Genomic DNA, 16,739 nt, shown 5'->3' with positions numbered 1-16,739 from the left:
TAACAGGATGGTTAAACCTCCTTTGTGTTAGTGAAGTAACATAGAGCAAGAAACAGCCACACATCCAGATATGGAACTCCACAAGTCTGTCCACGTATACATGATAAAAGGTAAACAGAAGACAAATAGTTCTCTCTGCTTTGATTTTATTAAGAATAAAAGAATCTAAAATCCACTTACTGTACAAGTAAAGCACTTTTTGAAAAAAGTGGCAAAAAAAGAGCGCTCAAAAAAGAAATGTCCAAACAGGGATTTGGAAGATAGCTACAGGTGACGTCAGTAGTGTGACCTCTCCCCCGTGCGCGTTGCGTCCTTGGCAGGACCTGTGGAGTTCCATATCTGGATGTGTGACTGTTTCTTGCTCTATGTTACTTCAGTAACACAAGCGAGGTTTGACCATCCTTTTAGCTCAGAGGTCAGACTAATAAGGTGAGCTGGATTGCTTTTGGTGATGAGAATCACATTTCCCACATTTATACGGCACGGCTGTATCCATCTACTTTGCCCTGCACTTTGGAACTATTTTGACTTTGCATAGGTTTTGTGAAATTTACCTATAAGTTGTCAGCTGGCAATATTAGGTTAGGTTTGTGTTCTGAATTGTGTCCTCCTGCAGGTTTAACCAATTAATGACTTTACTATTGCTTTAGGCCTGGTTCACATGTATGCGGGTTGGGGGCCCACATTTGCACAGGCATAGCAGCCCATTGATGTGAATGGGCTTGAGCTGCTATGCCTGCGTTTTCAGCTGAAAAAAGGTGCATGCAGAATTAAAAAAAATGCAGTGGCCATGAAATCCATCCTTCTTTTGCACCATGCGACTTACCTGCCGTTGCTGCACACGCAAACTGTTTTTAAATGCCGTGCCCACGTATACAAAAAATGCAGAAAGCTTGCCAGAGCAGGAACTGCAGGTTAGTCGCATGGTGCAAAAGCAGGATGGATTTCAAGGCCACTGAATTTTAAAAAAATGCTGCATGCACCTTTTTTCTGCGGAAAATGAGGGCATAGCAGCCCGTTCAAATCAATGGGCTGCTATGCCTGTGCAAATGTGGGCCGCCAACCCGCATACATGTGAACCGCCAACCCGCATACATGTGAACCGCCAACCCGCATACATGTGAACCAGGCCTAAAGCAATAGTAAAGTCATTAATAGATAAAAGCCCTGGTCCTCCTGCAGGTTTAACCACTTCTGGACCGCAAGGATTTGCCCCTTTAAAGACCAGGCCATCGGATCAGAGCGCCAGGACCAGTCATCACCAGGTAGGCCAGACACTGCTTGATGGCTATATAATAATAATGTAATGTGGGCTGCTGTATGTATGTATGTATGTATGTATGTATGTGTGTGTGTGTGTATATATATATATATATATATATATATATATATATATATATATATATTAGAGCTGCACGATTCTGGCCAAAATGAGAATCACGATTTTTTAGCTTGGAATAAAGATCACGATTCTCTCACGATTCTCTGTGTAACAAAAAAAAAAATTGGGATAACTTTACTGTTACGTTTTTTTTTTATTCATTAAAGTCTATTAATTGCGTTTGAAAGACTGCTGCGCAAATACAGTGTGACATAAAATATTACAACAATCGCCATTTTTTTCTGTAGGGTCTCTGCTAAAAAAATATATAAAATGTTTGGGGGTTCTAAGTACTTTTCTAGCAAAAAAAAAAAATGATTTTAACTTGCAAACAACAAGTGTCAGAAAAAGGTCCAGTCTTTAAGAGGTTAAACTTCTTTTCTCCCTGGCAGAGGGAAGGAAAAGATACAAATGTAATCATTTTTGTTTATAGTTAGGAGACTTAATGCTGAAAGGCATTAGTTGTGTGAGTGAATGAGTCATCCAGCTCACTGAAATGTATCAATTCACAAGTCAGACCCAGGAGCAGAGAAACTCGGTATTTTAAAAATGCCACAATAACAATACCGTGGCTATGCAATACCGCGATATATCAAATTACCGAAAACCGGCATATGTCTAGTGAACAGTAGCCCAACACCACATGAATTGGCCTCTCACCTTAAACCAAAAAGGAATGAGCCAAAATATCCTCTCACAACATGGGACAAAGGGCACCGCTAGTCCTGGGATACTCAGACCGACCTCCAAGGCTCCCTCCAACAATCATATTATGAGAAAGACAAAAGCGGGGAAAACCATAGCGTAATGCTGATAGCATACTTTATTATAAAGCCAGCAGATAAAATTGGCCTCTCACTCTGTTGCAGATAAAAGGAATGCAGATCGGGTACATGTAGCGGCAAGTCCTGCACGGACCTCGCCAACTTCCAAGTGACAGCGGGTGACGTCAGTCGCTCCTCCTTCCCCCCGCACGCGTATCGTCTCCTATGGGCGGAGACTTCCTCTTGGAGAGCGAAAAGGACATCACCCACGTAAATAACCTGCACCGATCACTGATTGGCTGGACTCCACTCCTAGTTGCCATAGCTACAGGGACGCCATAATAAACGGAAGTCACCAGGCGGCATCATTTTCTAAAGGGTGCATGGCCATATTAAATAAATATATATAAAAATATATAAAAAAGCTGCGACTGGTCTCTAAGACATCGGGGGGACAGACTCCATACTCTGTCTCCTCTCACAAGAACCAAAATCAGCTTTCATAAAACGATAATAGATAGCCAATACACTAGTATGCATCAACTACCAATCCTAAAATCAGGATAAAAAATAAGGAGCGTTTGAACCGTACACACCCGCTGTCACCCAGATCACATATGGATAAATATCAAAAAACATAACATACCATAAATACAAGAATTACAAAGAAGGTTATAAAATTACAAAAAACATAAACAGTACTAAAAATAATCAACGATCAGAAAGAAAACAATTTAAAAATCAACATTTAACCCACAGGGGACTGCAACTTTAGTCTCGTAAATCCAGAAGGATTCTCTCGGGCTAAGCTGTCGGATAAAGTTGCCTCCCATCCAGTGTCTTATAACTCTTTCTATGCACCAAAACTTGAGGCCCCTTGGGTCTCTATTATGAAACTTTTTAAAATGGTGGGAAACAAAATGCGATGTCTTACCCTTTTAATATTCCTCACATGCTCTGCTATACGAACTTGTAAAGATCTGGAGGTTCTACCTATGTACTGTAAACCACAGTTACACTCCAACATATAGACAGTACCTGTGGTAGAGCATGTAATGAGATCATTAATTGCATACTTTTGCCCCGTGGCGCTAGCTGTAAATTCCTTACGTCGCTTAACATTGCTTTTAGCTGTGCGGCACACCACACACTTTCCACAGGCATAGAAACCTGATAGGAAGGAAAAAAGTTTGTTGTTACTTTGTATGGGTGGGTCAACTACACCAGGGGCTAATAGGTTCCTGAGTGTCGGTGCCTTCTTGTACACAAAAGATGGCCTCACTGGTAATTTTGTGCCTAATGTCTTGTCCTGCTGCAAAATCGGCCAATGTTTATTAATAATCTTCTCAATTTTCTTATGCTGGATATTATAGTAGAGTATAATTCTCACCTCCTCCCCATTAGTGACTGTTTGTTTAGAAACATTAGAGAGCAGAGTTTCTCTGTTGATAGCCTGAACCGACAACCTGTCTTTCTCTAGTTTACACTTACTATAGCCTTTTTGCGTAAAACGTTCAGAAAGAGCCTTAGATTGTGTTACATAGTCAGCCTCAGATGAGCAGTTGCGTCTTAAATGCACAAACTGCCCCTTCGGGATATTGCACAACCAAGAGTGATGGTGGCAACTGTCCAGAGGGATATAAGAGTTGCGGTCAGTTGGTTTTGAAAAATTGCATGTAGTAAACTTATTATCGTCTTTAGAGATAACTAGATCTAGGAACACCACCTTGTCAGGACTGGTGGTCCATGTCAAGACAATATTTTTATTATTCTTGTTTAGTTTATCCATAAATGACGCAAGACATTCCGAATCCCCGTTCCAGACTAGGAACAGGTCATCTATATATTGCCTGTAGCATACTAACTCTGGGGGGCGATTATGGAACACTTCTTCCTCCCAGTGGGCCATAAACAAATTGGCCACACTGGGAGCAAATCGTGCGCCCATCGCCTCGCCCCTGGTTTGCAAATAATATATGCCGTCATACCAAAAATAATTCCTAGAAAGGCAAAAACACAGACTGCTCAACAAAAAACTCCTCAATTTTCTGGGAAGATCAGAGAAAGAAAAAGCCCATTTTATTGCTGCTTCTGCTGCCTCATGGTCAATAATGGTATATAAAGAGCTGACATCATGCCTCTCTCCTGACCCCCCCCCCCCCCGATTCCCTAAAAAAGCTCCATCATATTGGTTATCACGCAAAGGTTCAAACCTATTCTGGGTGGCTACCTGAGCGTAAGACTGGTGATTCCCTCTATTAGAGTACCCTCCTCTAATTGGGTTGGGGTTACCCCCTCTTCCACGTCCTGATGCCCGTTGCTCAAAAGTGGGGGTCTGAGGATATGTCCTCTGATTACCTCCATACTGGCCATTCATATAACCATTATTATGGAAGTTTTGATAATGGCCCCTTCTGGGGGCACCATTTCTTCCCCTACCACCTCTCCCTCCCCTTTTCCTCCCCCTATGATAATATCCCTGTTGGTATCCATTATCATAAAGGTCTGGAATTGGGGATGCTCTCCAGGTCTCAACTGGGATCTCTCTGATAGCTGGGGCTGGGGTGGAGGGAGGGATTTGATGGCCATTTTCTCCTTCACTCTCTTGGTTATTAGTCTTTTTTTGCCATTTGTAAATGTTATTAGTTTGAAAATCGCCAAAATCTCTCAAATATCTCTTCTTCTTTTTGTTTTGTGTCTCACTGTCCCATTTAACAAGTCTGTTTTTTAGGGTACCTGAACACTTATTGAACTCATCAGTTTCCTTAAAGGGTTCAAGAGAGATGGTTCAACAGAGTTTGGAGTCTGTCCCCCGATGTCTTAGAGAACAGTCGCAGCTTTTTTATATATTTTTATATATATTTATTTAATATGGCCATGTACCCTTTAGAAAATGATGTCGCCTGGTGACTTCCGTTTATTATGGCGTCCCTGTGGCTATGGCAACTAGGAGGGGAGTCCAGCCAATCAGTGATCGGTGCAGGTTATTTACGTGGGTGATGTCCTATTCGCTCTCCAAGACCGCTGAGGAAGTCTCCGCCCATAGGAGACGATACGCGTGTGGGGGGGAAGGAGGAGCGACTGACGTCACTCGGAAGCCGGCGAGGTCCGTGCATGACTCGCCGCTACATGTACCCGATCTGCATTCCTTTTATCTGCAACAGAGTAAGAGGCCAATTTTATCTGCTGGTTTTATAATAAAGTATGCTATCAGTATTACGCTATGGTTTGCCCGCTTTTGTCTTTCTCATAATATGATTGTTGGAGGGAGCCTTGGAGGTCTGTCTGAGTATCCCAGGACTAGCGGTGCCCTTTGTCCCATGTTGTGAGAGGATATTTTGGCTCGTTCCTTTTTGGTTTAAGGTGAGAGGCCAATTCATGTGGTGTTGGGCTACTGTTCACTGAAGATCACCAGTGTCATTATATCAGGATTTTACATCGTCCACATTCCTCACTCACGGGCTTGTGCATGGACTTTTATGTTTGCCATATTTCTATAGTTGCTAATGTTTTAGATTTTGACCTAAGAGCGCTGCACTATTTTTTCATATGACTTTTTGCTGGTTTTGTGTACAGCTGCTGTTTATTTAGTTATTGGACTGAGCGCTGATATATTGATTTTCCATTGACCATATTGAACCAGCTCAATTTTGATCCTTGTATGGCCAGCTCAGGCATCTAAGTCACAAGAAGGTGTATGATCATTTCTTAGGCAAATCAGGTATGATTTTTAAATGACTTCAGAAGGTTCTGGATTTTTTTTATTTTTAAAAATTGCTAAATAAATGACCATTTTTGCAATAAAGATATACAGTATATGTTCAATTGGTTGAACTTGATGGGCATGTCTTATTATACTTAACTGTGCAACTACGTGTAAAATAAAAGTAATTCTGTATAAACCACAGCCTTATAGAACAGATTGGAACATTACAAACTGATGCTACAGTGTGGCCTGCTTTCTAGTTAAAGCGGAACTCCAGGCTCCTTCAGAAAAAATAAGTCAGCAGCTACAAATACTGTAGCTGCTGACTTTTAATATTAGGACACTTACCTGTCCACAAATCCAGCAGTATTTTCACCTGAGCCGATTTTTCAATCGGCTCTTGGGTGCTGCTGCCACCATCTCAGCTAAGGGAAACCGTCAGTGAAGCCGGTTCCCTGCTGCGCATGCATGAGGAGGGGGGCCGAACTTCTGGATGTGTTTGCCACAGAAAACTCAGCCGGAGGTGAGAGTGGGTACTTGTCAAAACCATGTACCTGCATCCAAATGTGGCAGTGGAGGGGGGGAGGAGGCAGTTAAGCAGAGCTTCCTCTTTTGGGTCTGAAGAAGGAGCTGTTGTGAGCATGCTCCGAAACCGGTAACCGCCCATTCCTCGTCTACGGCCGCACGGTCCTTCTGTGAGGTATGCGGTTCGCCGCAGCCACACTCTGATTCAGCCCGCCGATTGGTTTAGGCTGGCAGCTTCCACAATGGGTACACAGTGAATTAGGAAGGACGCCGGGTCATGACGCTCCACTTTTTGCTTTTATGTAAGTCTTAATATGAGCTTAATAAATTTGTAATTACTGCTTCACTGAGTGGCGCCTTCTCTTTACTCTACACTCCTCTTTTGGGTGGAGCTCTGCTTCAAAGCGTATGTCTGGGCAAAAAAAAAAAGTAAATGCAGTATGTCTTTGTGAGGCATGTACATTTTTCCATGTTTCGTTTCTTTAAAAAATACCTCAAGTACAGAAAAATATTTCTTGATCCTGTCAGAAATATGTTCAGCTCCCAACTTCTTGTAGAATGTTGAAAACCCTGCCTTTGCTGCACTGCAATCCCAAGCAGTATATGGAAGATAAATATATACGTTGCTGCACAAGGCAATGATACTTACTACCTACATCCAGTGAGACACAGACAAAGGTAAATGTGCAATCCTGTTGGTGAGCCTAGTCCATGTAAGTGAGTAGGCATTGAGAGTTGGTGAGTGGCCATTCTTTCTATCCTGACACAGTGGTGGTGGAGTTTGATGGTGACCCCCTCTAAATATCACGAATCATATATACTATCCTGCTGACAAGCGTAAAAGTTGTGTTATCAGCTTTATATCATATGGACATTTATGGACTTTTAACGGATGTTTATTTTATTTATATTTTATTTTGTGTGCATAGTACAAGTGATAGCTGAGTGTGCTTAAATATTGGCTGTTGTTTAGTCATTTATACACTTGCACATTTACCTTTGTCTGTGTCTCACTGGATGTAGGTAGAGGGTACCACCATCCTTGCGCTACAGATATTTAGTATCATTGCCGCTTTGTGCGGCAACGTATAGATACTGTATTTATCTTCCATATACAGTTTTAGCAGCATTTTTGTTTTATGCTATTGTCAGTACCCCTACGTGCATAGGATCACTTAGTAACCTACTGTGAGAGTTGGTTATCTGACCAGTGGTGTTTTATATAATCCCAAGCAGTGTTGTCATCCCTGCCCAGTTTTCCATTGCAGGACTACGGAACACCTTTCTGTCTTTTCCTCAACATAACATATGGCTGATGTGTGTATTTATAAGTCTGACAGGGCTGATAACACTGCTTGGGATATGAGTGTAGCAAAGGCAGCATTGTCCGTTCACTACAAGAGGCAGGAGCTCACTAGATTATTGCCGGGATCAAGAGGCATGTTTCTGTATTTACAACGATTTTAGGAGGATAAAACATGGGCGAATGTGCATGTATTGTAGAACTGTACTGAATAATTTTTTCTTTTTTGATCAGACGTACTTTTCAAAAATGTCTAATTAGCAGAAGCATGAAGTCAGGAGTTCTAAATACACCTTCTGTCCAAGCAGTCTTTTCCTGTCATTGTATTCTAGTTAATGATATAATTAAAGTGGCTGAGAAAAATAAATACTCTGAGCAGCTGCTAGATTTGGATGGAGTGTTTTTCAGATTTTTTTCACAAGCTTAAACTTGGGGTCCATACTTGAAACCCCTAGAATTTAGCATTCCAGGGTACAGACTGAGTTTTTGGCAAGCCATGTTGGGAATTAGGATCTTTACCAGCTGGATAGCTGGTACTTTAAACTGTAATCCAGATGCTATGCCCTAATAAGCTTGGCATGATTGTGCTGCTGGCTCAGATCTTTTTATAACAGCAGTTCGTCTTCATGGGAACACGCACATATTCACTGTAGTTCTTGGGAATCCTACAAAGAAAATCCAACTTCTTCATTATGTGTTGATGACTACTGTGTATACATAAGGTAAAGGTTAGGACATACTGCTCTGGCATAAAAGATGTTAAAGGCTTGTGGTTCCTGTCAATCTCATAATTTCAGAGTTATGTTTGTATATACTCCCAGTGTTTTTTTGTTTGTTTTTTTTTTTTTTTGTAATGTAAGTTCTTTCCCACACTGTGTCCTTGTAAATCATTCTCTTTAGCCTTGTCCCTACTGTTGATCATCAGATGCTTTCTCCTCCCTTCTACAGACTTCATCTGGTTTGCACAATCAGATTATCTTGCTCGTCTGGCTCTGATGCCATTTTCCTCTGGAACAGCATGTGGAGTCACAGGCTGGCACGGCTCTTTTTAGAAGCCAGAAGATTCGGACCAAAGACCGCCAAAGGACAGAATTCTGGATTAGCCAGGTTCTGCAGATCGACTGGGGTAAGAAATCGCTGGCTCGGCACAGCTCCAGCAACACAAGAGTGCTCTTGGGTCCTGCACAAAGATCACTTTGGTAAGTTAACTAAAGCCTTTTTACAAAATGTTGAGAGAGGTAGCTGCCTCATTTCTGAGTAAACAGAGAACATTTTGCATCCTGTTAAGTTGCAGTGCCCATTATTAAACTTCATTCGGTAAATATTTACATATACAGTATATTAACAGAAGAAATTACATATTAATTGGAACAAAGGAAAGACGAGAGATGTTGGTTGAATATTTGGTAGCCATTAGGCTGTTGAAAGCTCTTTACCACCTCTACATTGACTTTCACATACACAGGTTTGATATAATGAGTATGTGAAGTGTTTGTTCATTTCTAGGTTATCTCAGGGAGGAACATAATTCTATATGTCAGAAATCCACTGGAGATACCCTTTGGCTCAGGGCTTTAAAAGAACTAGGCCGGTTTTGTCCTACTGTGGATTGGAAACTTTAAAGTATAACTAAAGGCAAAACTTTTTTTTAGTTTTGGATAGAGGGGAGATGGATTAGGACACCTGTTAGTTTTTGTTGCTGTCTGTGCCCCTGTTAAGCAGATTCCCCTTCTCTATTTGTCCTGTTTATCATTATCATTGAAAGTGAAAGTAAAAGAAAATCCCATATTTTGGGTTGGCCCTAGAAACGTTATACCATAGAGAGGAAATCTTCCAGTGGGGAAACTAGTTCTGGTGACCTGGGGGTCCCCAAGAGATCCCTTTAATTTGCAGGGATTTCCTCTCACTTCCTGTTTTAGCTTTGGGATAGCAAGTAAAGTTAAACCTCCCCAATGGGACAAAGATTTCAAAAAATAAACCTTACAAGGGTTATAACCATTGCTTATTCTATCCAAAATAAAAATAAAAATGTTGCCTACAGTTCTACTCTAATTTATTGTTGCTTTTTGTACATGTATTATTGTGACTGCGCACAGGTCTCAGTCTAGAAAGACTTGCCTGCCAGGAAGATGCTGCATCACTTCTTAGCCAGTAAGGTTTTCTTTGAGACAGATGTTTAAAGAGGTCAAGCTGGAACTGGTCTGCTGTCAGATTTTGCCAAGTCTAGTCTCCAGGTCATGTGTATGATTGGTCCATAAATTGTGCACAATACAGATAAGAAGCTTTTTGATAAAGGGATGGCTTTTTTGTTAAGCATAACCTATAGCCTCTACATACAGTGCAAAGTGTAAATAATTTGATCCCCCATCTACAATCTGTTTGTCTGTTTGAGATGATAAACGCGAGTGCATGCAAAAATAACTACTTGCGAAATATTATTATGTTTTTCAAAAGAGACGCCACACATCCTGTGTAACTTCCTTCTGAAAAGTCACTTTTACATTGTACTTATGGAAAAAGAACTAAAATCTTCCTTTGTTAGTTCTATGTTACCCTCTGTATCCAATCCAGTTATTGCCTTTTTTTTCTCCCACTCCCCAAAGGAAAAATCTGATTGATTCCTGTGGGAAACCATCTAACCTTGCAGATCATTTAGCCTTGCTGTTTAAAGTCACTGGTTAACTTTTCTACTCTCTGTGTCTGTTTAAATAGAACTGCTTTACTCTGGAATATGTATGCGTTTTGACTATGTGTGGCTACGGGATCACTGCCGCTCGGCTTCTTGTTACAACCCTAAAACCCACCAGCGTAGTTTGGACACAGCCAGCGTGGAACTGGACATCAGACCTGCACAGGTCCGAGTAGATGAAACCACCCTATATCTAACATGTAAGTTTGGGAATACGCATCCCCATTGTAACAGCCTTGTTTATTTTTTGTTGAGAAAGATAAAGATGCAGTTGTCAATTGAATACCTTCAGGTGGTCATGTTTATTATGTAACCCTTGCTTGAAAAATTATAGCAGATATGTAGATATAAGGGCATTTCCTCGAAACTTTACTCTGATTTTGAAACTTGAAGATGACTTATTAAATTAGCAGAAAGGAAATTAAAGCAGAAGTTAACTATATTACTTACACTAAATAAGAGATTCAGCTGCAATGAGTACAGTTTCCATAAATCAACCTACAGGTGGTCCCAGGGTTACAAACATCCGAAATACAAACCACTTCTACTTACAAACGGAGGTAGACAACAGAAAGTGAGAGGAAATCTACCCCTAGGAAGGGAAATTCACTTTTGGAAGAGTTATCATGGGGAAAAAGGTGTCTCCACTGAAGCTTTATCCCCAATCCTTGTCTCTACAACAACCCAAAATTTTCTGAATCTAATTTTCTATTTCGTTCATTGCCGAAATTCAAAGAGGCATCAGATTGTGCTCAGGGGGTGTGGACTTTGGACAATACCATGGACGTGGTCTATGTTAATCACCAAGGGAGCACAAGAAGTGTCCTGGCCGCTCGGGAAGTAGCCGACATTCTAAGGTGGGCAGACCAATTTGTTCCAGCCCTTTCTGCTGTACACATTTCAAGGAAGGTACAGAGGTTTGTGGCACGAGCTTGGGATCATCTGGCCGATGCCACAGACATAGTGCCTCCAGAATGGCCTAGCTGGTCTTGGAATGCCAATCTGGTATGGCTGGTCGCCGATGCTCCTTGAAGACTTCTCAGGGAAGGTCTGCTTTCCCCAGAGCTAATCTTCCATCCAGCTTTATAGTTGATGGCTTTAACAGTTTCACAGAAGAAAGAATAAAATCCAGGGAAACAGGAAGATCACAGAGTTTCTAGGAAATATTTTTCTTATAATGGGGAAGTAAACACAATTAATTGGTAGTATATACCAGGAACCACAGGCAACCAAAGAAAGATTCTGCAGAAAAGTTGGGGGGTAGAGGGGATAAAGATCCTCTCTAGAGGGTTGCAATAACTAGGCTCACTAATTGCTTATTGGTGCAAAATTAATTTTATTAGGTGATATCAAGTAACATAAAATGACAAACAATTTAAAGAAGCTGCCTTTGCAGCAGATATAGTGTGAAGGTAAAATCGCAGGACCCTATGGACCAGGAAAGGTATACTGCTTAGTGAGCAGTATCCCTGCCTTACCAAGTCCACCCTATGGAAGTAATCTTGAAGTAGTAAGATTATTTTGAAGCTTGGGTGATCGATCACTAAGGATCCTATTCACCTCTGCTTGAGTCTAGTCTTTAGGTATGCAGATATGCCTATAAATGTGCACTATACAGTGTATATTGATTTATGCATAGTTTATACAAAATATTTTGGTCAAATACATATTCACATTATGTGCATTAAATCATAGGCATAAAGCTTCTTCCGACCTTGGAGTGATAAGGAATATTGCTGGTTTTGAATCCAGAAAGTAGTATGCGCAATAGATAAATGTTATTTTAAGTGAGGGATCAAAAAATGTCCCTTGAAAAAGGTGAGTGTATATATATATCTCTCATGTGGGTTTAATTGTAGGAGCTCGTTAATAGAGAAATATATATATATATTTTTGTTTGTAATCCGGATTGGTGGTATCCGGAGGTATGACACTATGCAGCGGCTTGGGGTACCATGGAGTACTAGTATTGTGGAGAAGTAAATTGAGTTATATGTCTGTGGAGACTGGGGGGACTTCCTTTCTCTTTGCTGAGCAAAATATAATTGATGGCTTCTTATAGAGCTATTTAGGTTGCTCGGCTGTGCAGAGGGGCTCGTGGCACCCGGGACCAGGACACCTTAGTTGAGGGGAGTATATCCTTGTAGGAATGAATGCAGGGGTCTCCGATTAAATGCTCAAGAGTATATTTAGAGGGTGGTCAGTGTTTTCATCCGCTCACCCTTACTCACCCATAGATGTCCGGTCAACCTGCCTCGGTGTCACTGAGTTACGTTACCTCGTTTCCTTCGGGGCACCTCTAGATCCGTGTCATTGTGTGATGCAGACAGCTATAGTCGTGTCTGATCTCCCGCTGTTCTGTCTCCGGATTGGGTTTCTTCGGTTACCGAGTAGTTTTTGGAGGTCCGGAAGATTAAGGTGGGAGGAGGGATTGAAGAGAGGGGTTGGAATCGTTGTCTCTTGCGTCTCCGGTACTCTCCTGGTTGCCGCTTGCATGTGCCGTATCTGTATCCTTCATTCCATACGTGGTCGGATGTTTCTTTGGTGGGGTGGGCGTGGCGCTGGCGTATGACGTTTACGCGTTTCGCGTGATGACGCACGCTTCTTCAGAACGTCGATGTACCGTTCCGCCGTTGTTTATATATCCATTGTCTTTTTCTTATTGGTCGGTTTTGTAGTAGACTTAATTGTTTAGCTGAACTAGTGCCATCTAGTGGATTTAAACAGTAATGCCCTGTTTATTTTGTTCGTTCCAGTCCGTATTGATGTTAATGCAGGTCATCAATAAAAAACAGATAAATAAATCAAGAAGGCTCACAGTGATTATATAAAAAACATTGGTAAAAACCAGCACAGTTTTTAAACCATAATGGTAACTGAATATATTAATACTGTTGCCTCCTAATGAATTTAAATGAAATTAGGAAAGATGGCTTTTGTATATGGAGACTGGGGGGAGAGGAAGGTAGAAGATATATGAAAATATTTTATCATCCATCGGAAAAGTGTAAGGTTTATATATAATTAGTAAATACTGAGATTAATTTTTATCTCTTGGTAGTCCATGATATGAATTTTTTGGATTTTTGTACTTTTATACTGGATGTAAAATAAATATGTCTTATTTTATGGATATTGTCATTGATGGTATAGATGCATTGTTTTGAGAGATTGACTAATCTGAGTTTGTTTCAGGGATCCAGGAAGACTTTCAAACTTAGTTCTTTGTTAAGGCCCTTGGGCGCTAAAGTCTCCAGTCTAAATATCCATGCTTTTTCATGGCGTAGCAGGACCTGGTCAAAGTCGCCCCGTCGTTCTGGAATGTTTAAAGTCCAGAATCCTTTAACTTTTAGCCCTGTGGGCTTACCTTCGTGCTTTTCAATGAAGTGTTGTGCAATTGGTGTTTCTTCCTTTAGTCTTATGCTTTTTAAATGTTCTCCTATTCTGATCCGTAATGTTCTTTTGGTTTTTCCCACATATATTTTATTGCATGGGCAAGTGATTTGGTAGAGAAGGCGCGAAGTGCTGCAGTTGATAAATGACTGTATATTATAATTTTTAGTGCCTGAGGAGTTTGTGAAGGTGGTAGTTTTTTCCACAAATTCACAGATGTGGCAGTGTCCACATGGGTACATTCCTTTTAGTTTTGGTAAATCCGTGAGCCAATTTCTTTGTGTGTTTTTCGACCTAGTGTATTCAGAGTGTACCAGGTGATCTCCAAGGTTCTTGGATCTCTTTGCCACCATCAGTGGCTTTGGGCCTACTATATTTTTCAGCCTGTCTGTCATTTGCAAGATATGCCAATGTCTGTCTAGAACTTCTTTTATTTCCTTCCATTGGTTTCCAAATTTGGTAATTAGTCGGGGTGGGCCTGCGGTGTTTTTGTCTTCCTTAGAGTTTTGATTTGGACTGAGTAGTTGATTTCTAGTTCTTAGGCCTGCTTTCCTTTTTGCCCTTCGTAGGGTTCTGTGGGAGTAACCTCTTTCTCTTAATCTTTTGTATAGTGCTTTTGCCTCTATTAGATAGTCGCTGTATTTGGAACAGTTTCTCTTCAATCTTATGAATTGTCCCACAGGTATGTTTTTCTTTAGATGGTCTGGATGTGCACTATCTGCCCTTAGAAGGGTGTTTGCCGCTGTACTTTTTCTAAAGGTAGTAGTTCTGAATTTTCCATCTTCAAGCCAGATTTTTAAGTCCAGGAACGCGATTTGGGTTTTGCTGGCTGTATATGTCAGATGAATATTTCGGGTGTTTGTATTTAATTCCAGCATGAAGTTTTCTAATTCCTGTAGTGTCCCATCCCAGACCATGAGCACATCATCTATGTACCTCAGCCAAGTGAGTACATGGCTGTGGTACATAGACGAGGCGACCACATTTTCTTCTTCCCAGAATCCGAGGTGCAGACAGGCATAGGAGGGTGCCCAAGGAGCTCCCATTGCTGTTCCCCTTATCTGCTGGAAGTAATGGCCTGTGAATTGAAAAAAGTTGTTGCATAATGCAAAGTCCAAAATCTCCACCAAAAACTCATTTTGTGCTCCGAGTAGTGGGAACTTTTTTTCAAGGAAATGGTGTACTGCTAGTATACCCCATTCGTTGGGTATAGAAGTGTATAGGGATTCTACATCTATACCCACTAAAAATAGTTCTCCCTCAAAGTGCAGATTGGAGATTTTATTTAATACGTCTCCTGTATCTCGGACGTAAGAAGGTAATTCTATTACTAATTCCTTTATGAGAGAGTCTAGGTATTTCCCTATTTTTTTCCAAGGGTCCCCCCACTGCTGAGACTATCGGTCTTCCAGGTGGTAGAAGTGGGTTTTTATGTATTTTAGGTAGGATATAAAATGTAGGGGTATTATAGTCAGATATTTTAAGATATTGTTTTTCTTTTTCTGTAATAAGGTTAACCTCTCTTGCAAAGTTGAGTTTTTCATTCAGTTTCCTAATTAAAGTCGGGAAGGGGTTTTGTTGAATTCTCTTGTATGTTTCGGTGTCTGAGAGAAGTCTCATTGCCTCTTTTTCATAAAGGTTTTCTGACATCAATACAACGTTGCCTCCTTTGTCGCTTCTTTTGATGACTAGGTTAGGTGCCTTTTTGAGCTCTGTAAGTGCCTTTCTTTCAGGGCCCAGTAAATTGTCTGGAGGTAGCCAGTCCCATTTAACTTTTTTTAGGTCTTCTTCAATTAGTGTTAGGAACATATTCAACCATTTGTTGCTGTTGAATTTCGGCATTGTGGTAGATCTGATAGTGATGTTGGCTTTTCTATGTGTCATATTTGTTTCTTGAATTTGGTCATGTTCATATTCAGATTCTTCTAGAAGTGAATTTAATATATCCAGTGCTTCTTGATCTTCAGGATCGATAGTTTCAGATTCTGTGGTCTTAGTGTTATCCGTAGAATATAGTAATTTTAAGTAAAGTTTTCTGAGGTAGAGGCAGACATCTTTATATACTTCGAAATGGTCCATTCCTTCGGTTGGGGAGAAGGATAGGCCTCTCTGTAGTAGGTCAACATGTCTTGGCTCCAATTGGAAGTCTGATAGATTAATTACTTTCTGGTCATTTTCTTCGATTTTTCTTCTTGTTATATCATGTGGAGAGGTAAGTAGATTGATAGAGTTTTGAGGTAGTGTGTTTAAGGGGGTTATAGGGTCCAGATTATCCATTGGACTTATCTCTGAGTCTTTTCTTTTTTCCTCTGTTGTCTCGTTTCTATTCTTCCTCCTTCTCTTGCCCCTCCTCTTCCTTGTCTGTTTCCTCTTCCTCTGGGGGTCCTTTTTAGTATACTTTTGGGTGTTGCTGGAGGTACATTGTCCTCCAGCTGATCTTCCCCCGAAAAAGATACTGACCGTGTTTCTTCCTCACTATCTGATGGATCAGAGTAGTTTTGTGATCTACTTCTTGAGGATCTGCCACGTCCTCTGGATCTATTTCTTCTATTTTGAGGATTGAGGTCAAATATCTCTCCTGTCGCCCAATCTCCTTGGTCTCGCTGGAATTTAGATTGTTTGGTCAGGCGGAGTGATTTTTGTGCTCTCTCTATTTCTTTTTTAAGTAAGTCATTCTGAAGTTCAAATTCTTCAAGGTCCTTCAGTGGTTCAAGTTTATTAGCTGTTATTTTAATTTGTTCTTGTAGCTCATTCAGTTGAATTTTTTCCTCTTCCACTATCAATCTCATTACATTTATACCATGTTCAATGCATGTAGCCTTCCATTTTTCCAGGAATCTTGTAGTATGTAGATGTGATGCTGGGATTACTCTTTCCCTCAGCCCTCTTGGAATAATCCCTTGTTCGATGTATGATTCCAGAGATAGGATATCCCATCTCCGGTTTAGGGATTTTACTAGCAATTTTTTATGTTCCCT

General features: G+C 40.8%; 1 protein-coding gene across 2 annotated transcripts in view; it reads left to right on the top strand.

The window, feature by feature from the left end:
• The window catches only part of TMLHE (trimethyllysine hydroxylase, epsilon), a 122,997-nt gene that overhangs the window by 22,067 nt on the left and 84,191 nt on the right, over positions 1-16,739 (top strand). For both annotated transcript variants that reach the window (XM_082262682.1, XM_082262683.1), the window contains exons 3-4: positions 8,628-8,878; positions 10,392-10,568. In XM_082262682.1, the coding sequence (XP_082118808.1) occupies positions 8,698-8,878; positions 10,392-10,568 (358 nt within the window). In that variant the 5' untranslated portion in view covers positions 8,628-8,697. The remainder of the gene's footprint in view (positions 1-8,627; positions 8,879-10,391; positions 10,569-16,739) is intronic.

The sequence above is a fragment of the Pelophylax lessonae genome, assembly GCF_965119305.1.
Source record: "Pelophylax lessonae genome assembly, chromosome: 7".
Taxonomy (NCBI): domain Eukaryota; kingdom Metazoa; phylum Chordata; class Amphibia; order Anura; family Ranidae; genus Pelophylax; species Pelophylax lessonae.
Note: the sequence above shows the minus strand (reverse complement) of the source record. Positions and strands in the feature narration are given on the sequence as shown.